The following is a 24074-nucleotide window of genomic DNA, read 5'->3' on the forward strand; positions in this document are numbered from 1 at the left end:
CAGACGGCACAATTTGTTGGATGGGGCGGTGGAGGAGTCGGCCATCGGGTGGTGCTACCCGTTCGACATACCGACAAGGAAAGTTCGTCGGTCGGTCAAAATACCTACACACGTCCACTTTGTCGGTCAGTCGGTGTGTGTGTGTGTGTGTGTGTGAGCTAACATGCTTGAGGAAGTTTGGCTTCTTTGGCACATGCAGCTAGCGCAGTTTCCCGATTGGGTACTCATCCCATCCATGTATCAGCATTATAAATTTCTACTCTTTCTTCGAAGATTTCATAAAAAATATGTAATTAAATTATTGACAATATCGACTACCCCTGAACACACACACTTCTATACTTGTGAAACATCCATGCACTGCAGGCATGAATAAAGGAACAACGATGATATATTCGATCCCATGCAGTATTGAAAGCTTTTATTAATGATGCAGGTATTCAGTGAAAAAGACTCGAAATGTTGATCCTCAGGTATCTGTTACAGAGATGAGACGGCGCTGCATCTGGCACAAGTGGCGCCCTCGCCGCCAGTCCCGTGCTGTCACCGAATGAGAGGCTCGTTAGTTTGTCTTCTCCTGTGACTGCCGGAAGTTCTGCCTACTGCGACGGTTTGTGGTTCGGTGAGCGTTAGTCACTTCGTTAAAGTAACTATGTGTAATACGCTTTCTGTCTATTGTAAGGAATAGTGGATCGAGTTCTGTGGTGAGGAGCAATGATGGTCCCTTTTGAAGAGAATAAGAAGTACTGACTTTTTATGCTATAGAACTACAAAACTCCGTGACCGTGTAAGGGAACAAAGAAGAGACTAATTATACGAGTTACGTGTGCGCTCTAGTCGAATTATTAGTGTTGTTCGTCAGAAAAAAGTCGTAATTTTGGTTGGTTTGGTTTGTGGGGCGCTCAACTGCGTGGTTATCAGCGGCGTAATTTTGGTCATAAGCAGAGTTCCCACGAGTTGCCAACTCGCTGTTCACGTAGACAGAGTGAGAATTTTTTCTGGCTCATAGATTAATACTTAGTGTATTTGATCAGCTGCTTTCTCAAAATTGGCTTCTAGTCATGTTTCCCTTATGCTATGAGATTACCGTACATTTGGGGGCCGAAAATAGCCAGTTTCTAGCTTTAAATGTTTACTTGAATACTTCAATTAGTCATGTGATAGAAAATCGAAAGCGTTGTCAATGAACGTAGGATTAAAATAAAATTTAACATATTCTATGTAGTGTCTTTCAGTATAGGGACTTTCGAATCAGATAACAGCACTGTATGACACTTCTGTTCTTTCAGATGTAAACTAAAATTTACCAGATGCCATTTTGCCATCGCTTTAGAGTTGAGGAAAAATAATGGAACACTAAATCTATAATGCCGAAAACATAACTATATATTTTATTGGGCTGTTTAAAATAATTGCAGGTTCTCTGAACAGTGTCTCCATTGTATCTGCTAGTGGCTATTGTAGACTGGATTTCGTCAAATTGTTGTTTCCCTGGATGCAAAGCATATTGCCGCTACAGTTCATTTCTTCTGACTTATCCACTACAGTTTAAAGTATTTAGACCACTTAAGATATGAAGTATCAGATTGGTAAATAGGATAGCGGTGTTAAACATCCTTCTCGCTAGTTGTTTCTTAATTTCTCACCTTATTGCTACGGAAGAAGGAAAATTGGTAATTTGTATATAACGGAACATACTGTGTGGCCAGAAAACCACAATACTCTGAAGACCCAAATCTTCATGGACAGATAATACGAATAAACGGTATCTGGCATTATGCTTGGCATTAAAGAGGAATTGCACTAGTCTGTAACGTAAGGGCTAAGGCATCGGTGACAAAAAGCAGAATACAAAGGCTAAATTGGCCTTTAATTTCAAAAATTGGAAGTCGCGGACTAGTGACTGTACTTTGCAACGAAATTTCATTATGACTGCTCACGATGCGTTTACGCCGTATATCGGAAACCACGCCACAATCTTAAAATCCTTGTTTTGATCGTGGAAGTTGAGTTGGAGACTTGGAGATGAATGGAAGTACCTTAGTTGTGGTGACCTAGTGCTCTGTAGGTTCAGGGTAGGTTGAAATGGAGTTGCCGAAGAGCTGCGGAAGTTTAAATTACCCAAGAATTCTCTTCAGAAATAATTTCTGAAGCATGAGACTCTTACGGTATGCATGGAAGCAAGCGTTGTTAAAATAGAATGACTGGATTTATGAAAAATAAACGGAAACGTTAGGAGTAACTTATTTTACGAGCTTCGTACAACGAAATGGCGTAGAAAATACTTGTGACCTATCAAGGACATTTGACTTTGTGAGCCAGAAAAATTATGTGGAATCTTGTAAAGGAAACTTCCCATAGTGTAGTCTTTCATGTAAAGGATGCTGGAAATTCAGACAAATCTTCTACATATGTAAATAAAATTCATTTTATTACACAAAAGATGAAGTCGTAAATTTAAAAATGCTGATATTTTATCACATGGTATGATATTAAACAGGATATTAATTTTTGCAAATTAAATGGTAAAACAATAATACCGGTAGTCTAGAGTTATGATAGTTTTGGGCGAATACGCAGTGACAGAAAAATTAACACCAAGAGAAAGATGTGCGACATGAACCACAATTGGGAGGCGTATTTCTAGATCCGAAAGATTGTCTACTCAAATTTCGCGCCAGTGGCAGGAGTGGTTTCATTAGAGCCATCATCAGGATAATAATGAGCGTATGAGGATGATAAGTGTTAGCTGTAAATACGCGTTGTAACGGTCTTCAGCGTTAGTTACCTTTGAGACTGGCTGTGGTGAGTTGGGAAGTAAAGAACGGCTTTAAGGCAACACTCCACCATAAACACCTCACTGAGTTTGAATGAAGTCGTGTAATAGGGTTATGAGAGCCTGAAAGTTCATTCTACAGTACCACCGAAAGGCTTCGGGGAATGTAGCCACTGTACTTGGTTGCTGGCAGGCCGTAGTCAAGAGTATGTATGCTCGCAAGGACACGTGGCTCCAGATGGCAACGTGGCACTACTGAGAGGGAAGACCATAGTGTTCAGCGTGCGGCTCTGGCGCATCGTGCTGCATCTGCAGCAGCAATTTGAGCAGCAATTTGAGCAGCAATTTGAGCAGCAATTTGAGCAGCAATTTGAGCAGCAATTTGAGCAGCAATTTGAGCAGCAATTTGAGCAGCAATTTGAGCAGCAATTTGAGCAGCAATTTGAGCAGCAATTTGAGCAGCAATTTGAGCAGCAATTTGAGCAGCAATTTGAGCAGCAATTTGAGCAGCAATTTGAGCAGCAATTTGAGCAGCAATTTGAGCAGCAATTTGAGCAGCAATTTGAGCAGCAATTTGAGCAGCAATTTGAGCAGCAATTTGAGCAGCAATTTGAGCAGCAATTTGAGCAGCAATTTGAGCAGCAATTTGAGCAGCAATTTGAGCAGCAATTTGAGCAGCAATTTGAGCAGCAATTTGAGCAGCAATTTGAGCAGCAATTTGAGCAGCAATTTGAGCAGCAATTTGAGCAGCAATTTGAGCAGCAATTTGAGCAGCAATTTGAGCAGCGAACTGTTACAAATCGATTACTTAAAGGACAGCTCTGATCCAGATGCCCTGTAGTGTGCATTCCTCTGATCCCAGACCACCACCATTTGCAACTTCAGTGGTGTGATGCAAGAGCTCATTGGAGGGCAGGGTGGAGCTATTTCCTGACGAAAACTGGTTCTGACTTGGTGATAGTGATGGCCGTGTTTTGGTTAGGCTGCAGCCAGTTGAGGGCCTGCAAATATCCAGCATGCTGTGCACACAGGACCTACACCTGAAGATACGGTCTGGAGTGTGATTGTGTATGACAGCAGGAGCACTCTTTATCCCACGCACCCGGCCTGCAAATGTGAACATAAATTTGTTAATCATACCTCTTGTGCTGCCATTTATGTACAGCATTCCAGGGGTGTTTTTAACTGGTTAACTCGCAAACATACAGCTTTTGTAACCCAAGTGCTGTACAGGGTGCACACATGTTGCCTTAGCCTGCTCCATCACAAGATCTGTCTACAGTTGAGCACAAAGAGGCAATCATTGGATAACTCGAGCGTCATCCAAAATAGCATTAATCGTCCCTTTGTTGACTGACAGTGTGGCAATAACAGAACTCCATCCCACAATATCCAGCACCTGTAAAACACAATGCACGCACGTTTGCACTCTCTGATTAAAGTCTGTAGTTTACAATAGTTATTAATGTACAAGCATTTCACATTTGCAGTAGCGTATCTCGTACTTACATTAACCTGTGATCTTGTGTTGTTAATCACTGATGTAACCTAGACAAATGTACTATCGGAAATTTCATTACCGGTACTCTACATTTTTTGATATTGCAAATCTTCCAAGTGGCTGCTTTCCTATTAGTTATTTTGGAACTTTAAAACTCAGTACATACGTTGGCATAAATCAGTAAGTTGAAATATTTCACTTTCATTAAAGTATTGCAAGGAATCCTCAGTTTCTTAAATCTCGAAGCCCTGTGCTCTTGCACGAATCTGAAAGGATTGGAAAATGGTTAAGCAATAAAATATTGCTGGGCATAGCAGCGTGCTGAAAGAATGGAGCGACTGGTACTTGAAATAGTACTCCATTACATATGTATACACACACCACAATTAAAGAGCATACTACAAAGGCCTTAGGGTTGATTCTGCAGTGAATGATAGTTGTGGATTTCTTGACTCTGGGTATACCTGCTACTAGTCAGTATAGTCTTCTGCCTTCCTTCATACTGATCTTGAATAAAGTCTGAAACATTTAAAAGACCCACTATTTGCTTTCAAATCTGTAACATTTCCTTCCAGCATGTATATAACATAAGAATACATCCAGATCAGAGACTGACAGTGTTAAATTTCTGGGATGATAACTTGGTAATGAATTCAGGTGGGAAAGGTGTACCACAGAATTTAAGTGCCTAAAAAAGTCTGTATATGCAGTTAGATTGCTACATGTTGGGGGCATAAATGTAAAAAAACTTGTTTACTTTGCTTGCTTTAATTATGTCACCTGGGATCATATTACAGGATAAATTATCAAACTGCAAAAAGTTTCTAGTATGCAAAAGTGTGTACTAAGAATCATTTGTGGTGTAAATTAAAGAACATCTTGCAGAAACTTGAAGGTAATTGGTATTCTAACCACTGCTTCTCAGTATATTTGCCCATTAATGAAAGTTGTTGCAAGTAACGTCTCTTTACAATCAGTAGCCCAGTACTAGGAATAAGAACAATCTACATAAACACTTGACATCACTAACCTTGCTCTGAAAAGGGTTAAAATATTCAGGAACACACATTTTCAATAAATTTCTGGCATCCATTAAAAACTTGATTTCAGATAAAGCACAGTTTGGAGCTTGCAATTTTTTTTTGTAGGTAACTTCTAATCTTAAGATGAATATCTTAACAGGGACTGTTAAACCAGCTAAAGTAAAAATCTGTTGACAGCACTTGATCCCAGCTGAAGATTAGGTATTTTGTGTATGATAGATTTATTAAAATTGCATATCTGTTTCATTTTGACAGATCCCAGCAGTTCGTTTACTGTAATGTATCCACATATTTAGACACTCTGGACAAATAAGGGAAATGAGTATTATATTCAAATGTTTTAGGTTTTGTTATACTTTGGCTTGTTACGCACCCACAAGAATGATCTCATTTTTGAGTTGGTGGAAATAAAACTGAATCTAACCTGAATCTCCAACATAAATATAATCTAGTGGGGCATATGGTAAAGATATTTAGGTAGCTACCATCTCAGCACCTGGCTAGGTACACCCTTGGGAGCTCCACATGCTTAAATGTTTGAAAATCAGTTGTAATAATATAATTAATGATATGTTATTGAAGCTCTCCAGCTTTCACTATGTTAAACTTTAAAGGCCATAAACTGAGCACTCAGCATTATTTCATGCAATACTACAGGTGAGCAGACTGTCCATGTGTTAATGTGGGAATATCGCTTTGTTTCCATCTACATTCAGAAAAGGTCACTTGTTTCATGTGTCCCTTTCTTACCTTACCCAGCTTCCTGCACTCCAATTCTACCTATCGATTCATCTAGTCCAGACTTGGTGACTGCAGGTGTGGGCAGTCAGTGTATGGGAAACATAGCTCAGCTGGAAATTTCCCTGTAGCTGATCAGGCTGCAAGTAAATCAATGTGGATTTGCTCTTAGGCAAGCAAGTGAGTGTTCTATGTTGAAATAGCTTGTAAATTTCTAGAACTCCTTGACATTTCATGCTATTTTCCAGAAGTGGGATGAGAAACTTGGAAACTGATATAGGTGAAAATATGTTGTTACGAGTCTACTTTTGGAAGGGGAGGAAATGAGATAGTTGGATCAATGTGTGTGGCTATCTAGTGCAAGGTGTAAAACATGTTGCTGAATTTTGCTGACAAATGATTGAGTAGACCAAAATACTGTTAGATGTCTATAAATGCTATTGAATCAGTGTTGGAAATGGCTTGGTGTGGGGTTTGGATAGTCAGCAATTTCCATTCTCATGTTTCAGTGGCTTTATGATTTGGTGACAGCTAGCCTGAGAGCACTGTCAGTGTAAAGTTTAGTTATAAACTTGTAAAAACAGTTTCAGAAGCACACCAAATATTTAAACAACCCTTCAGAGACAGTTGTTTTGGTCAGTCTGTCTAGACAGTAATTTCAAAGACTTGGTGTGACTGGTCTATCAATTGGCATAACACCAGAGGATGTTCAGGAAATATATCTGATTCTGCAAGAATGCACATTCTATCCAGGGCCTCTGAAACCCACACCTAGGCAATGTTATAGTACATGCAATCATACTGCCTGAATTGAAAATCAGGGCTGTGGCTAAATCTTTGCTAAGTCTTATTAGAGGTTAGATTATCAAAAGAAACACCGGGTGAGCAGGTGAATTGAAGGGGAATTCAGCACTGTTAAAATATGATCCAAACTTCGAAAGAAAGGGTGTTGCTGGTGGTAAGTTGTGTTAATGGCTATGACTGATACTAAGCAGCAATAGTTGCAACGAGGCCTTTACCTTGGCCAAAAAAGGCTTCAATTGTCTAAAGTAATGTTAAGTATTTATTTGTTTTTCAATACTTGTGGTATTCTGTGTAGTTCATTCCTGTTCGTGTGGTCAATAGTAAGTTTTGTCACGCTTGGCCAAGAGGTGGTATATGAAAGACTGTTGTCTGTTGTGACAATGCATGACTGTGTATGGTCTAAATTATTGATAAATTGTTACTAACACTAAGAAAGTTGTTCCACAGCTGTTGTACTCACCTGGCATAGCTCAGTGACTTCTTCCTCTTACAAAAGATAAAAATAAGTTAAAGGGATGAAGATTTGAGTCAAGGGTGTCACTGAATGGGTGGTGGAGCACTAAGTGGGGCTCCTAACACTTACTTTAATCTGGGGTACAAATGTTTAATTCACTACAGAACTTTAACATTTGTAAGAGTGATTGGAGTGCTACCAAAGGTTTAGCTTTGCTAAGTAATATGGAAAATACAGTGACGTGTTAAATATCACAGACCTTCACATAACACAGCTGAAATAGTGTCTAATATTGTCACTTGCAGGCAGAGCCCTGTGGAGGTCCATAATGGGCATCTGCAAACAGAGCATGAAGTAAACTTTGGTGCAGTATACCAGCAGTAGACTAGGATGAACAGGGCTATTACCAAATGAGATGGTGTAGTGGTAAGCACATTGGACTCTTTCAGAAGGATGATGATTCAAACCAGTGTCCGGCCATCCTAGTTTAGGTTTTCTGTGGTTTCCCTAAATTTCTTGAGGCAAATGCTGGGATGGTTCCTAATCTGATGGGACCACTGACCTTTTGTCCTCTCCCACAAACAAACCAACCAACCAACCAACCAACTGGGCTGTCAAACACTGCAGGTGTTTATCTGTGAACTAAAATACATGATTAGAAAGAACAAGCAGCTTCCTGTGCTAAAGGAAGAGATCGTGGACAAAAAATAGTGGATAATTACATGTGTTCGAAGCACAATATGTTCAATTTTCTGTCAGTTTCCATAATAGTACACCAGATCAAAAATGGAAATTTTGCATTCTTGCACCTTATCGTATGAATTACTGTGGATGCCCATGGATACAGTGGAAGAGATTTTAGTGGAATTAGGGAGGGTACTTAACATACCCGTGAAACCCATGGAATGGGTTAAAATGTGGCAGAAATTTTTAACTTGGTGTCTTTGCTGCCAATGGGGTTATTTCGAGGTTGTTAGTACAGAATGAGATCTAGATACCACAGTTATAGTAAAGGTATTTTGGAAACTTTCAGAGACCACCTGTTGCTAAATGTATAAATATGAAAAGTGTATATTCATGTTCTTAATAATTAGTACACATTTAAGTTTGAACTCTAGCTATATTTTTTAGGTTGTTTGGTGGAAACCAGGTGAGATGTCTGAAGCAGTTACTACAGAAGCGCAACCATCTCGGAGGAGGAGCACCAGGGTGAGAAGAGACACAACACAAGATAAAGATAAGCCCAGTGTGAAAGATGACAGTGGACTGGCCAACAAGAGGAAGGCTAGTAACAGTATGGCAGCAGCCACTGGCAGACAGGAAGCCAGGGCTCCACCACTCGCTGGCAGAGTGGAGCACAGTGCCAAGGCTGCTGCAGGCAGTGCTGTAGGGAAGACACCAGTGCAGCCAAGGACAAAAGGACGTGTTTCAGGTGCCACTGCTGTAGGAAAGGTTGAAAGGAAGGTTGCAGTAGGGAACACTGGAAAGGCAAATGGGCACATGTCAGCTGCTGACAAGGCTGAAGGGCAGGGAGTGGTGGCGCCTGCTGGAAAGGCCAAGCGACGTGCATCGTCAGCAGCTACTGGCACGTTGGAGGGTGGCATAACTGTGGTGACATGTGGGGTGCAGGGCCAGGTGCTCTCTGCCACCAACAAGGCAAACACCACACCCATCGTAAAGAAGTCAAAGACCAAACCAGCTCCAGAAAAGGTCTCACAGCATTCCAGCTCTGAAAGTGCCAGGGGAAGACGTGCTTCCTTGGAGAGGAAGAGCATGTCCAGGAAGAGCCGGTCCCGCAAGTCCAGGAAGAGCCACAAGGGTAACAATATTGCATCTACATCATGGAATCTGATAACAAATCTGTATTTGATAGTATTATATCTGAGTATCAGTCCACATTGGTGGTTTGTGTATTTTGGTATACTTTCTTGTTACTCTGGTTTAACCATGTATAATGTATTAGATTTGACAATTCCATTTAGACACTACAGATTTGTACTACTATACTGTCAGGATGTTCTTCACTAGACATTAACAGAGGTAAACTAAATTGCCTGTTGATACCAGTAACCCACTGCTCAAACTGCTGATTCTCCTCTTTACTTCAGGGAATGCTAGTTTAAACAGATACCTCACTGCAATAATAAATTCAGCATAAGTTACATTAAGTTTACACTCTGAACCTCTACAGTTTAAAATGTTTAATTTTGTTTCAAAGTGAGTTCACTTACTGATCCTGACTCCCTTACCTATTGGCTTCAATTACATTGCCAATTCATTACTTCTGCTAAAACAGATAAGGTGTAAGTGATCAGATATTTTCAGTGTTTCCAGTGATTCTCACTTTAACATTGCAGATGTAGCTTATGCAGTGTCAAAGTATATTAATAGCAAAATTTAAAATTTTGCTTTTTCTTTCTTCAGGTTCTTCACACAGTGCTAGCTGTTTAACCTGTTCTGAAGACAGTTACTCTGATGAAAGCCATTCTGATAGCTGTAGCACTTGCAGTGACTATGATACTGGAAGGTACGTGTTAAAAAGCTTTGGCAGCTGATAAGTTGTATAAAACAGTGTTAATGGAACAAATGAACTTCTTTTGTAACCATAAGTTTAATCAAAACAATACCTGTAAGCCTTATTGAGCTATGGACTGGTGACAGAAATACATAAAGAATATTGTAGTAATTCAAAATCCTTGACATTGTTTTATGCTCAGAATTAAAACAATGTTAACACTAAGTGAAAGCATGATTCCTACAACAGAGTAATAATGTCTTTCATGGAGCTGGTGTCAGTGGGAAGTCAGTACTGACAAATTCTTGAAATATTAAAGTATCTAATAACCTTCTTACCTTGTTTGTTAGGTACTAAACGCCTAGGCTGAATTGTATATCACAAGATCAGTTTGTAAAGAGAATTTGTGCTTGAAGGGGAGAGAATTCTAATGGTTTAGGGAAATCAGTCTTGAAGGGAGTAAGTTCAGATCCAGTCCCTTTCTTACTTAGGGAGGGGAGGGATGGGAGGTGGCAGCAGTAAGGGATTGAAAGATTGTTTACCCCATGTATGGCAGGATTGTTGCAGGCGATGAACATCAAATCTAGACACAACAGAAGAAACACCTACTAACTAATAATTAAGCTAGCAAACAGAATGGAAAATAGCATAGTGATCTAACATTTTGGTTATCCATTAGTGGGATGGAGGCTCTTATTTTAAAAAAACTGGTTAAATCACATAAAAATTTAAACTGGGGTTGTATAATATGGAAAAATTCTTAATCTTAGAGAAGTACCATAGAGTAGATGCCTATTTCCCTGGGGCATCAGGACTCCCGGCAATGGCCATCCTGCCAGGTGGCCCTTGCTGTGGCTGGGTGGCACCCGTGGGAGGGCCCTTTGTTGGAGTAGGTGGCATCAGTGGATGACAAGCAATGAAGTGTGGCACATCTTCCTCTCTGGCCGCACCATTGGGGAACAAAAGGCTATTAATGACTGTGAGACATATTTGGCCTGGTATCTAGTCTGTACGAGAGCTGATTGGGAATCCTTTGTCAATGAAGCCTCGGTACTTTGTAGAGCATTCAGAGGACAAGTTTGTGGAGGTGGAGGACTTGTCAATAATGCGGTCCAGGTCAGTCTGATAAAAACAGCACCCTCTGCCCAGTCATGGGCATTACTGGCTCGTGAAAAGCTGGGATGTTTCTGTTACCATCACCCCCCATTAAAGCTTAAATATGGTCCAGTCTGATGACGAGCTGTGTGCCAACTTGGAGACAAGGTGTCAAATTCGTCTGCTGCATCCACTGGCTTCCGAGGGATAATCAGGTTGCCACTGGTGCCTTCATCTTGGCCTTTGAGGGTGACACATTACCTGAGAAGGTGAAGGTGATTGTCTACCACTGTGATGTCAAACCATATATCCCTCTCCCTATGCGGGAGATGGTCACACCTCTCGGTGGACTGCCAGTGACGGCTCCTAGACCTTTTCAACCATATCTTGAGGGCGAGTTCCCCCACAATGATGGGAAAGCATTCATAATCCCCATCTTGAAACCTCGAAAAAACCCACTGGAGGTGGACAGCTACCACCCTATTAGCCTCACTGTTCTTCACAATTTGCTCAAATGCATGGTGAGCCAAGGTTGACTCAGTTACTTAAGTCTCGGAGCCTTCTGGCTCTGTCTCAGGGTCAGTTCTGTAAGCGCTGCTCTGCCACCAATCTCTTGTGCCTGGAGTCTGCCATCTGTATAGCCTTTGCCAGTCGTCAGCATCTGGTTGCTGTCTTTTTTGACATGCGGAAGGCATATGATATATGATATGACATGGCAACATCACACACTCTCTACATTTCGTACAAAATTTTCTCTTCATTCCCTCTGTGTGAAAGTTGCAGCCTCTGATAGTTCCTCCAGAGTTCAGGAGAATGGGGTACCACAAGGATGTGTCTTAAGTGTCTGCCTCTTTTTAATTGCAATTAATGGGATTGCTGTGGCAGTGGAAATGCCTCTCACCTTCCTTGTACACTGATGTCTTCTGCCTATACTTAGCTCCACTGGCATTGCAGCTGCCGAACGTCAGCTACAGTGCACTATCTGCAAGGTGCAGTCTTGGGCTGTAGCACATGGCTTCCAGTTTTCGGCTGCCAAGACCTGCGTTAGGCATGTTGACATGCTGGTAAAACAGGCTGTCAATGCACCAGCCTAGGAGATCGGCCTTTTGGAGTGTGACCTCAGGTCAGTTTTGCAGCAGAAGGTACTTCGCACATGGGGTGAAGAATGGTGCACCCTTCCTTTACAAAAAACTTCGGGCCATCAAGGAGGCTACCAGTGCGCTCCTCCTTGCAGGTCTCTCTGCCGGCTGTGCATTGGCCACACCTGGATAACACAGCTATTTATTGTGCCGTGAGGACCCACTTTTGTTGCTGCTGTTCAGCTTTGACAGTGGTCCACATCTTGTTGGATTGCCTGCTTTCAACTCTGCTCAGGCAGATGTTTGTGCTACCTGATACACTTCCTGCACTTTCATGAAATGATGTTGTGACACGAGCTTTAGTTTCAAGTTTTATTCATTGTGGGGGTTTTTATTGCTTGATCTAAGAGTTTGTCCTTTTTTGTGTTGAGTCTGGCCTTTGGGCTACGATTTTAGACTGGGGTTTTTAGTGCATTTCTTGGTGGTTGGCTTTTCCTTTTTTTGTTTCTGTGGTCAGCCAACCACTGTCAAACTGTGATTTTAATGCCTTTCTTCTGGTCTCTGTGTCTGTCTTGTACTGTGTCATCTCCATTGTTTGTTTTTATTCTTTGTGGGTGTTTAAAGTTCATCAGAAAAGGGACCAATGGCCCTAGTAGTCTGGTCCCTTCAATCCCACAAACCAACCAACCAAATATCCATATTTCAATGGACTGTTAAGAATGAACTTTTTGTTTCCATGCCTAGCCAAGACAAAGATCTCTTGATGTGTGCTTCATCAAAGCAATGTAATGTGGTGGTACTCTTGAAATTCATTAATAATTTGTCTCTTACTGAATAGTTTAATGTAAGCACTAGTGTTAAATCCCTAGTATTCAATATTTCAACTGGGATAACTGTGCTAGAGGTCATGATCTTTCTGGAAAGGAATGGTGCTGTAAGTCATGCCAATGACATTTTGAAGGATTTCAGTTTCTAATACTACCTTTTGGTCAAAAAATCTGTAAAATGTGGTGTTCACATCAGTTACTGAAATTTGATGCCTTATTTACCTATCTTGTTAACACACCAAACCTAGTGTAAATCTGCATCTGACATTATTTTTCTTTTAGTGTTCAACACTGAGGATGGTTTGCAGCAGAGAGACATTCCCCTTTTCTGTCTGCCTTCCTCTTCATTTCCACGTATGTTGCATCCAACATCATTCATGACCTGTTGTGTGTATGGTATCCTTGTTTGCCCCAGTTGATTCCTTCCCTCAATAGCTCCTTCTGCTATTGTTCCAATGATGTAGGATGTGCCCTACAATTTTCTCTTGTTGAGATGTACCTTCAGAGACCTAGTTTCCTGTACTCTTCTAAGCACTTATTTCATTTGTTAGTTTCTCTCCAGCTGACAATCATGCTTAAATAGCAGCACGTCTCCAGGGCATCTAGCAGTCTGCTCTCTTCTCTTCCAATTTTCCAAGTTTCACAGCCATAGAGGGGCACACTCAAAACAAAAGCTTTCATGACAAGTTTCCTTATTTTCAGACTGATGTTGTTGCTGGTAAGAAAGTTCGTTCTCTGATTAAATGCAATTTTGGCCTTTTTTATTTTGCTCACAATTTCTTTCCAGCTTCTACCATCCCTTGTGATTTTGCTTCCTAGGTAAGTAAATTCCTCCATCACTCCTCTCTTCCAATTCTCATTCTCAGGGGTTCATATTCTGCTCCTGTACTGCATACTATCACTTTAGTCTTTCTCTTGTTTATTCTCATTCCATATTGATTGCAAAGAATCCTTTCCATTGTTTGGAGGACTTCCTCTAGATCTTTCGTTTCCATGATAATAGCAATATCATCTGCATAATGTAGCATGTGTATCTTCAGCCCATTAATTTTGATCCCCACCCCAGTAGTTTCTTAAACCTGGTCTATAGCTTCCTGGAAGTGTTGAATATAAAGAGGAGTGCATATCCTTGGCTTACCTTTTTCTAATATTTGCTTCTTGTTCCTGGTGACAGTCCCTAATCAGTGCCACTTCATTCTTATAGAAACTGAGTATCACACTGATGTCTTTGTACTTCATTCCACTTTTCCTCAGCACTCTCAATGTATCTTGCCAGATAATGTTATCAAAGGCCTTCTCAAGGTCTACAAAGGCAATATAGGTTGGTTTATTTTTCTGTAATGGCTTTTTGATAAGGAGTCTGTGCCAGAATTGCTTCTTGTTCCCAATCCCCTTCTGAAACCAAACTGATCTTCACTCAGCATATCCTCCACATTCTCTTCAATTCTCTTCAGAACTATTATGAGAATTTTTGGTGCATGTGATGTTAGGTATAAAGTTTGGTACTGTTCACATTTTGTAGCTGCTGGCTTCTTTGATATAGGAACAACGATGCATTTCTGGAAATCAGTTGGTGTATCTCCTGTGTTATAGGTTGACATAAGTTTAAGCAGCATTGTTTTCATGCTGTCACCAGCATTCTTTCAGTTCTGCAGGGATGTCATCAATACCTGTTGCTTTGTTGTCCTGTAGTTCTTTGAGCTATGTCAAATTCTTCTTGGAGAATGTCGTCTCCCTTGCCATCTTTGTCTACTTGCTCTTCTCTTCCTATTACTTCCTCTGAAAGAGGTGTTACAGCATACAGCTCTATGTATTCTTTCCATCTCTTTGCCATGTCTTCACCAAACAGCATTTTCCCCTCTTTATTTTCTAATGTGCCCGAGTGTTTTGTTTGTTAAAAAATTGATTTACTTTTCTGTAAGCTAAATCAGTTTCCCATTTTGCACATTTTCTTCCACTTCCCTCCACATTTTCTCAAGAAACTTTGTTTTCTTAGTTTCTCAATTAACCAAATTCCTTTGTCTTCTGTACTCAGCTTTTCCTTATTTGTCAATTGTATTTTTGTGTATTCTCCCATTTTCTAAAAGCTCAACATTATCTGCTGTAAGCCATTTACTCTTGTTTTTTGGGTTTAGTTTTCCCACGATCTTTTCTGCTGCTTTGTATATACAAGATTTAATTTACTCCATGTTAAAAATTTTTTAGCAAAGTTGTCTGTTTTGTGAGCATAGTGCTTTGCCAATCCCTCAGTTTTCAGTTTTTCTAGTTCCCCCATTTAAGTTTTCCTGGTTTTTAAACATTTGAAACTGAGTGAACTTCTCATCAGGAGCAGGTTATAGTCTGCAGGTGAATAGCTCCTGCAATCTTTCACCTGATTCCTAAAATGTGCTTTCAGTGGAATGTCCTCAATTTGTCTCCTCAGGTCTCCAGGGGCATTCCATGAGTATCTTCTTAATTTGTGATGTTGGAAAAGTGTTTGCAACAACTAATTGGTGCCTCAAGCTGAACTTGATTAGTAGATTTCCTCCTCCATTTCCTCTTTGAAGTCCATATTTGATGACAATTCTTTCCTTGCAGTTCTTCACGCACAATCACATTCCAGTCCCCCATTGTAACTAGGTTTTCATCTCCCTTAACATTTCTCATTGCATAACTTATTTCTTCGTATTTCATCAGTGTCTGCATCATCTTCTTTTGATGTTGGCATGTATATTTGTATTATCACAGTGGCCTTCTGTTCAGTTTAGACTAGTATTATTGGAGAGCTATATTGCACATATTCCTTGACACGTGAGCCATAGTTTTACCTCAATTATTCCCACTCCTCCCATTCCTGGTCTATCTTGGTCAGTTCCGGTGGGAATGACTCTAGATTCTTCAGACCAGAAATCACTTGGTTGGGGACATATCATCTTAGGATATAGATTTCCAGTCATTCCATTTAAAGTTTTAGATTTTCTAGCTTGCTTAATTGAAGCAGTGTTCTCACATTCCTAGTTGCTATGTTAAAATGGGGATATTTTTCCTACACATTCTGTCTTTTGCAGTCCCCACCCAGAGATGCAATTGGGGAATATTTTATATCTGTAAATTTTTACAGAAGATACTAGCATGGCTTACTGCTGACACCTGGAATAACTGTAGTTCTTTAATGTGGTAGTTTCCTGTTGCCTTCCACATACTATACCATTGACCATCAGCTGGTTTGTCCACATTTGGAAAAGATTTCTTATTTCCAGGGCAAGAGGGTGCCCTGCCCAGCAAATGCTGAGTTGGAGACTTATCCCAGTCATGCCTCAGTCCCTGTCTGTTAGTCATCATGTGAAGTGATTTTGCCCACTCTACCACATGGAGGTGTAGATTAAGAGTTTGCCTTCATTGGCTCTAGGACTTTAATGACATTAGTCCCCTTCAGTGCTGTAGAGGGTACTGTACTGTTCTCTCTCTGGATTCAGTTAAACAATTCTACACATAATACAACAAAGTACTTGTTTAGTTTCAGTGAACTTTTCCTTGGTGTAAAACTAATCTTTTAATTTGCCTCTGAATTTCTTGGCTCCGTATTGTGAGAACTGTGGTACAAATGGTTTTTAACTCGAGCTGTTAATGTAGACCCCCTCTGTGCAAAACACTATAGATCAACTGATGCTGTCAATAACTATACCTAATGCTATGCTACTCACAAATGTCATAAACTACATTCCAAAAACACATACAAATTTCAGTGCTTTGCCCTGTTTGCATGCATATGCAATGCCTGTACCTTGAGAGAGGTATCGTGCTTCGAAGGCTATGGATATTGACTTGGCTGGACAGTTTAATAAAAAACTGATTGGAGGTCCGAATGTGTTTCGAGGACTCTGCCTGAAGGTGTCAGGTTACCTTCACTGAAAATTGTAATAAATACCTCTGATATGCTCAGTATTTGCCAGCTTCCTCTGTACAGTGTTCCACATGTTTTAATCTATAAACAGCCATGGAAAAATAAATCATGCCATGAATTTTCATGTTTCTGTTCATGAGTGGTATTGATCTTCCTGTGGTGTAAAACACAATGCTTTGGTATTCTTCCAGGTGCATTCAAAGAAAGATCCAAAGCCTAAGGCACTTCTGTAATTTCCAAACAGCCCATAAAATAGAAGTAACTGATATTTAAGCTGATTTTGTTACCCTTTTCAAATACTATGCTATGTTAGATGGAGTCCTCTTGGAGCTATAATACTAGTGTAATTTATCTGGAGACCAGTTTCCACTTTGTTTAGCAGTCTCTGGAACATGACCAATAGTTCCTGCATGCCTTCAAATTTCATTATCTTTGGACTATGGCTCTGAAACTCAATGCAGATGTTCTGGAGATTACTTTGCTTCATTGTAGGTATGGCAACTTAGCAGAAAATTCCAGTATCTGTATCGTGACTTGTAACACAACTGAACATTTGTGGTACTCTCAAGTGGTGGCAAACCACTAAGCACTCCAAGTGATCACTGCTGTGGTTCTAGGTGAACAGTGAGAAATAAAATCAGGTATGGTGACAAGTCTATAATTTTTTCAGTGAGATCTCTGTTGTGGAGAAATCACAAAATTGCAGGTTTCAAAATTCATGCAAGTTGAAAATTTTCAACATTGTTCATAGTCACAATGAAACACTAACAATGGATACTTAATTCTCTTAGATCATAATTGCGTCATTTCTGGCACTGATTTGCTGGCTTCAGGTACTTGTTCTGTACTAACGTAATGGTACGAGACAGAAATCTTGAACTTAAGTTGGCACAATTTATTATTCAAGGAAAAATTGGTACATGAGGGAGAGAGTGTAAATGGTAATTCTAAGGTTGCAAATCAGTCTTGAGGTCATATGATAATTTCATTAAAGTGACTTGCCAAAAGTTTACATGCAATAAACTTTTGTATAAATTGCCTTTGAATATTTGGCCATAAGTAGTATTTTTTGTGATTAAAGTTCTTAAACTTATGTATCCCTGCTACACCTCACCAATGATGAAAAGTCTGATAAGACAGCTTCCTATAAACTGTTTCTTGCTACTGTATATTTCACTTTTGAAATTCTTTCAACCAGTATTTCTGAATAGTTTGGCACATACTCAACTAACACACTACCTTTGAATTAAAAATTAAATGGTTGAAAAATTATGAATTGGAAAACTTCACACATTCTGCAACATTCAAATGGTACTAAATGTTTGGTTGTGTGGAGGCTACAATGGTTCCATTAAAGAAGAAATGTGGCCCAGGTTATTGTTGCATACAAAATACGGTATAAGCTGTATGACCCACCAGCTGTACCTGTCAAATATGTGAATTGTGTAATTTTATGCAACAGGAATATAGAACAAAGGTCTCAACTAGAATGTTTACAAGGCCTATAAGCTGTTTGGTATATTTTGGTAAAATTAGCAGTGTGAACATGTACAGTGCATACTAAAGTTTTTAGCAAATAAAAGTAAAATTCAGGTTTGCAGTTATGTGCACTTGCATACATTCTTACAATGGTATGTTTACATATGTCTAAATATTACATATATTCAGTTTACCATTATTTAAGACTGCTTAAAGCAACAGGATACTACTATACTTCTTTGTTTAAATGTGTAATTATTATTTTATGGTTATTTTACTGACAACTACTCAAAGCTCTAAGTACATTTATAATTTCTTTGGCATAAAATAGGTAACTATAGATACAGAGGCTGCAGGCTCTGTTATGTGATATGAACTGACTTTCACAGGTCTCTCTGGAACCTAGAACACATTGGAAAGTAAAGTCTTGACCATTTCCCCATGACAGCATTTCATATTGGGTTATAAGAAGAAAGCATAAAACAGGTATATTATGAGGTGGTTATAACTGAAGTTCAGCTACTCAGATGTCCCATGTATTCTTTAATTATTGTATAATAGTGAAACTTGGTAGGCATTTTAATGCATTGATGTGGAACTGATTTACACTGGAAAAAAATTGTTAGTTTTGACCACCAGATGGAAATTTGGCACTGTGAATGAAATGTTTTGAAATGTTTCCATGTGCTGTGGATGTGAGCAGAAAAGGTTAACCAAATCAGAAAGGTATAATACCGACTTCATTCCCCACTACATAAACATGGTCAACTTAAGCACTGGATATATGCTGCATCCATAAAATGGTCACCTTGTAGCAGTCCTGGTGGTATCTGAGCAATGTGTTCCTGTTTTGATCAGGTAGACTGTGTTCTCAGTAAAAACATTTCAGGAAATCCCAGAGCCAAATCATATGGATGCAGGTAATCTGGCAGGCCATGCATCTTGGAAACACTGATCACAAGTTTGTGGAAGGTTGCTATAAGCAGATCTCTCACTGGGTGAGCAACATCAGATGTTCCCATCTTGAATGAAAACAGTGGTTTCCACACAGCTGTGCTGTTCCAAAAAATGATTCATGTGCTATAGTCTCAATGTGCAGACATCACAGGACACCTGACAGGCCCTGTGTGTAGTCTCTTCAGACAGGGAATACAGGTGATTGTGAATACCCACCAGTCATACTTTGTATGGCAAGTGAAGCAGCTCTTTGTGCAGAACATAGTTCACAGTACCCAAAATTTAGCAGTGCTGTGTATTCACTGTACCCTGTAGTGAAAAATGTGCCTCATCACTCCATGGAATATTTTCCAGCCACATGTCAAACTTCAGTCTGTGCTACCAACTGAAGAGCAAATTGCTGCAGGTCATGGGGTTTCACTTTGTGCACAGTATAGAGGTTGTACAGATGTTAGTGTAAAACAGCCAGTGGAACTTTAAATACTGTTGATCATGGATGGAAAATTATTGTGACACTGCATAAGCACTAACATGTGCTGCATGGCAAGTTATAGCAACAGCAACCTCATCCTCATTGTCTTCCAGGATAGGATGCTTTCCCCTTACTGACACCACACTAAACTAACATATGTTTTAGTCTTATCTTCTTCAAACTGTTAAATATCAGGTTGCTCCTCACATTTCAGTTGTGATACTATCTCCCAGCAATCACAAGTCAAAGTAATTTCACATTTTGTTGCTCAGAGATTGAAATAAAGTTCTGTTTGTGTCCTGTTAATAAACAGCTGGTTAACCATATACCAGTGATAAGTCCTCTCAATAACTTCTGTTGTAATATTGAAAACTTTGTAAGTTTTTGTTTGTTACCGGTTCGTCACTATGTAATACTTTTGCACATGGTTTAAGACTTCAGAAATTACTTATGCAAACAACCTACCTCATTAAATTACAGAACTTTGGTGTCCCATAAATTAGAAATATTTATCCCCCTACCAGTTGATGTGAGGTCACAAAAGTACAAATGTATACACCTACTTCACTGTAGAATAAAGGTGATGAATATGTAGCACTATTCATTTTAATTTAGTTCTAATTAATTTTCTTTCATATATCAAGTTATACTGTGGTAGCAACCATACTAAAGTCCACAGTTCTTCCCATAACTGATTTTTAAACCTTAGTAATAAGTAATTGTCATGACTTTTAAAATGGCTGAAATGTGAAACACCTCTCACTTACAGGAAGCTGTGTGCTGCTTCCGCAATGAGCCTTAAATTTTGAGTCTGCAATATTCAGAGAATTTATTAGGTTCAATATTTTGCTGATACTGAGTTAGCTAATATTGTAATTAGGGTTGTATGTTTAAAATATTACTCCTTCCTTATCCTCCAGCATTTCAACAAAAGTTGCTTCCAAACACAGTGATTGAATACAATTTTAACATTACAAAAGTCCACCTCTGTGAATAACACAGAATTATGGAATGAGCCAAATGTGAAGGTGCCTTATGAAACAGTTGCAATCTGTAGTTAGAGATCCTAAATTCATGGTGCAAGAAATGCAAAAATTGATTTAAACATTTGAAACCAGGATTTCTTGGCCCTGTGATATGCTTTTGTTTGGGTCAGTTTGCCCAGACATTGTTAAAACAATAAGTATTAAATATTTAAATTTTCAGCATGTCCAACAAATTGACTTGGATAAATACACCCAAGTCAACACTTGGCAAAACATGTTGGTTAAACCTTTACCCTTCCAGAGCATTCATGAAGCCCAGAAATTTGACACAATAACATCAGTTACAATTACAGAAGACATGACAAGTGACAATCTTCTCATACTGTTTCCAACCACAATACTCGTGGACCACCACCAAAAGCAGTGGACAACTGATATGGCTGCAAACAGGGCACTATGAAGACTGACATTCTGCATGTCATAAGCAACAGTGGAAAACATGAACTGGTATGGATGCAGCCATACTGCTGAAGAAATTTGAAAATGTGGTATACTGTTAGTGACACACTAATAAAGGAATACACAATTTAGTGGGAAATTTAAATGACTACAAATTGGTGTGAAACATCTGTGGAATCATATGCACAAATGCAGTAAAATTTCAATAAAGAGGCAATGGGCCAATACCTGTGGACAGCTAGACTTTCGTGATGGGTGCATGTTAAATTTTGGTTAAAAGAATAAACTATACCATTGGCATAGAGGACAAACACCATAATGACTCCAAATGAGACAAGCCACCAATTGACCCAAAATCTTACAGAAATCTCACTGCTAGATGACATAAGACATCTTTGAAACAACTTCACTCCAACAAAATTTACTGTCACCACCTATCAGTAAGCAAAGAAGCTGGTCTGTAGAAACTGATTAATTCATGACCTGTTACCATAGATAAAACAAAATGCCATGCACTGGGCCCAAGCTGTCTAGCTGCAGTGTGCATTAACCAATTTCTAATGAAAAGGAGTGCTGCACAAACTAGTCAGGAATACTCAAAAACTCACATGGAAATTACAGGGGAGGCCATCCTTGGTTGAAATCTAGACTGGAGCAGTGCCAGTTACGGTAATACCTCTAATGCTCGTATGTTGCCATCACCTAAGTTACATTTTGCCAGTGGGTGGATAGTTAAACACAGAGGTGAGGAAACTGGCACTGTATTTTTATGAGCAGTAATGAAATTAATAATCTTGTATGGCAAATGCATTTGAGTCTTTCCTCTGAAAGGTACTGATTAGATTAGACCTAACAGCAGAGCTGAAAAAATCATAGTGCCTGTGATACTCTACTAACTTAAGAGCTATGGTTCCAGTTTTGATTAGAATTATATTTTTTTACTTCAAACAGCAATCAGCCTAACTAAAAATCTTTTTTCAGTGATATTTCCTGCTCATGTTCAGACTGTGAGTTTGAAGACCGGATAAAAGGAAAGAGACAGCGAGCACCAAAGAAAAAGCCTGAAGTTGTGATGAAATTTAATGAAATTTACGCACCTGATTAGCAGTGTCAAAATTTCAAACTACAGTTTTAACTTGAATTTTTTTTAATCTTCTAAGTTTCACTTTTATAAGAATTGATTTTTAATTGTTTCATGCACTAGCTTCAGATATTGATATTTTTACTGCAGTTTCTATAATTTTTGTGAACTAGTTTTAAATACAAAATACTTAAGCTGTAGCAAGCATTCTGCAAATTTTAAATTTTCAGTGGCGTTTTGGAAATACTATGCACAATAAAGATTGTATGAACTAAGTTATTTGTTCAGTTCTGAACTGGTCCCTATTTGTTTTTCCTAACAATCACTCAAGTTTTGATCAGTTATATGTAGGATGTGGAAATAACATTTCTACAGTTAATCATAAGGCATGCTTTAGCTTTTAGTGAAAGGCATGTGTGAAGATAGAGAACCTCTCCTAAACATTGCCTACAGTGAAGTGGATTGGTATTGCTTGAATTTACAGCAAAAGTAGCCTTCATCTCAAGAATCTTGTAAAGCTTGTTGAAAAATGGTTGACAGTGCTGTGTTCTTGGCCAGGTGAGCAAATGAACTTAGGGGATAATTAAAAATCTGGCAGGTTCTGCTGTCAGATAAAGCCACATATCAGCTGTTGTGGTCTAAAACTTGATTCTTGCATGTGTGTGTTCTTGGTTCAAAATATTGGTGGTGGAGACATTAAACTTTGGAGGGTTCTGAAATAATTGCTTTCAAACAGTAGTTCAACTGAAGAAACATGAAGTCTTACAGTAGTGCCCAAAATGAAATCTATGCTGTTGGTTTTAGTATACCTGTTCTTGTAGAGTAGAAATCTAATGTTAAGTCCTCCTGATAATCTCTGGTTCATATTGGGTACAGTTATTTCTTGGTAACAAATAGGAAGCTGGTGCCAGCTCATGGATATTAGGAAAGCTATATCAACTTCCTCTACTGCTCATCTTGTGCACAGACTACCAGCCATTTCACAGGAGAGTTTGTTGTCTGCTATCCAATCAGTATTATTTTATACAGGTAACTTCCCTGTATTGTTAAAGGTTTTTTGTGTGTGCTGTACACTGTCCATCCTGCAGTGCAAAGGGTCAAAGAAGCTTTCACTTTAGCACTCTTGATGGATCCACTATGGTGTCTATGTAGGTCCCTGGTCACACCACTCTTGACAATGGGGTTGTTGATGCAGCTGCCAAGCCTGCAGTTGTTGAACCTTGGCCTGCTAGTTCCTTCATTCCCTCAGATTTGTGTTGCTCTGTCAGCAAGTGGCCACTTTGGCATCACCACTGGTCTTTCCTTTAAGGGAACAAACTCTAGGTTATTAAACCTCTCACCAGCTTTGCTAACCTCCTCTTGGCCCTCTTGCCATCATGAGATCCTTTTAGTTAGGTTGCACATTGGGCACTGTCTTTTTAGCCATCACCATGTGATAACCCTTAACTAGTGAGGTGACTTTGGTGTAATGTACACCACAAGATGTCTCTGGGACCCTGTGTTAAAACTGAGATTTAAGGCAAAATAACATTTGAAAATTTATGCTATATAATACTTATTTTCACAATTAGTGTTGTTAAAATGCTTCTAGTTAATTTTATTGCACTAAACAAAGCCTGCAGCATTTTACTGTTTATCAGTCAAAAGCACATAATTTTGTGTGGTTCTTTCAAATAGTACACACAAATCTCTGAGTACTGAATTTTACATTCTGTAAAATTGTGAAATCTTTTTAGCAAATAAATTTCCAAATAAAAGTAAATTCCAGGATTTAAATTTGTGCATAAAAATTCCATGTGATAAGTAGTCTGTCAAATTGACAATTGCTTAGACTAAATTTATCACCACTCAGAACACATTAAATTTGAACACATTGTTTCATTGAAGAGACAGATCTTCATAACAACTTTCCTGAAGTTCTTCCT

General features: G+C 39.2%; 1 protein-coding gene across 1 annotated transcript; it reads left to right on the plus strand.

Annotated features, from left to right (window-relative positions):
* The first annotated feature begins 584 nt into the window (after positions 1-584).
* Positions 585-22209, plus strand: LOC126185050 (uncharacterized). The gene is made up of 4 exons (XM_049927805.1): positions 585-622; positions 8448-9135; positions 9741-9843; positions 22050-22209. The coding sequence occupies exons 2-4, from the start codon at positions 8472-8474 to the stop codon at positions 22171-22173; spliced, it is 891 nt and encodes a 296-aa protein (XP_049783762.1). The 5' UTR covers positions 585-622; positions 8448-8471; the 3' UTR covers positions 22174-22209.
* The last annotated feature ends 1865 nt before the right edge of the window (positions 22210-24074 follow it).

The sequence above is a fragment of the Schistocerca cancellata genome, chromosome 4 (genome assembly GCF_023864275.1).
Source record: "Schistocerca cancellata isolate TAMUIC-IGC-003103 chromosome 4, iqSchCanc2.1, whole genome shotgun sequence".
In the NCBI taxonomy this organism is placed as follows: Eukaryota; Metazoa; Arthropoda; class Insecta; order Orthoptera; family Acrididae; genus Schistocerca; species Schistocerca cancellata.

Coding starts and splice junctions, on each gene's coding strand:
- LOC126185050 (XM_049927805.1), top strand. CDS start 8,472: ATGTCTGAAGCAGTTACTACAGAAGCGCAACCATCTCGGAGGAGGAGC. Junction 9,136..9,740: donor GTCCAGGAAGAGCCACAAGG/GTAACAATATTG, acceptor TTCTTTCTTCAG/GTTCTTCACACAGTGCTAGC. Junction 9,844..22,049: donor AGTGACTATGATACTGGAAG/GTACGTGTTAAA, acceptor ATCTTTTTTCAG/TGATATTTCCTGCTCATGTT.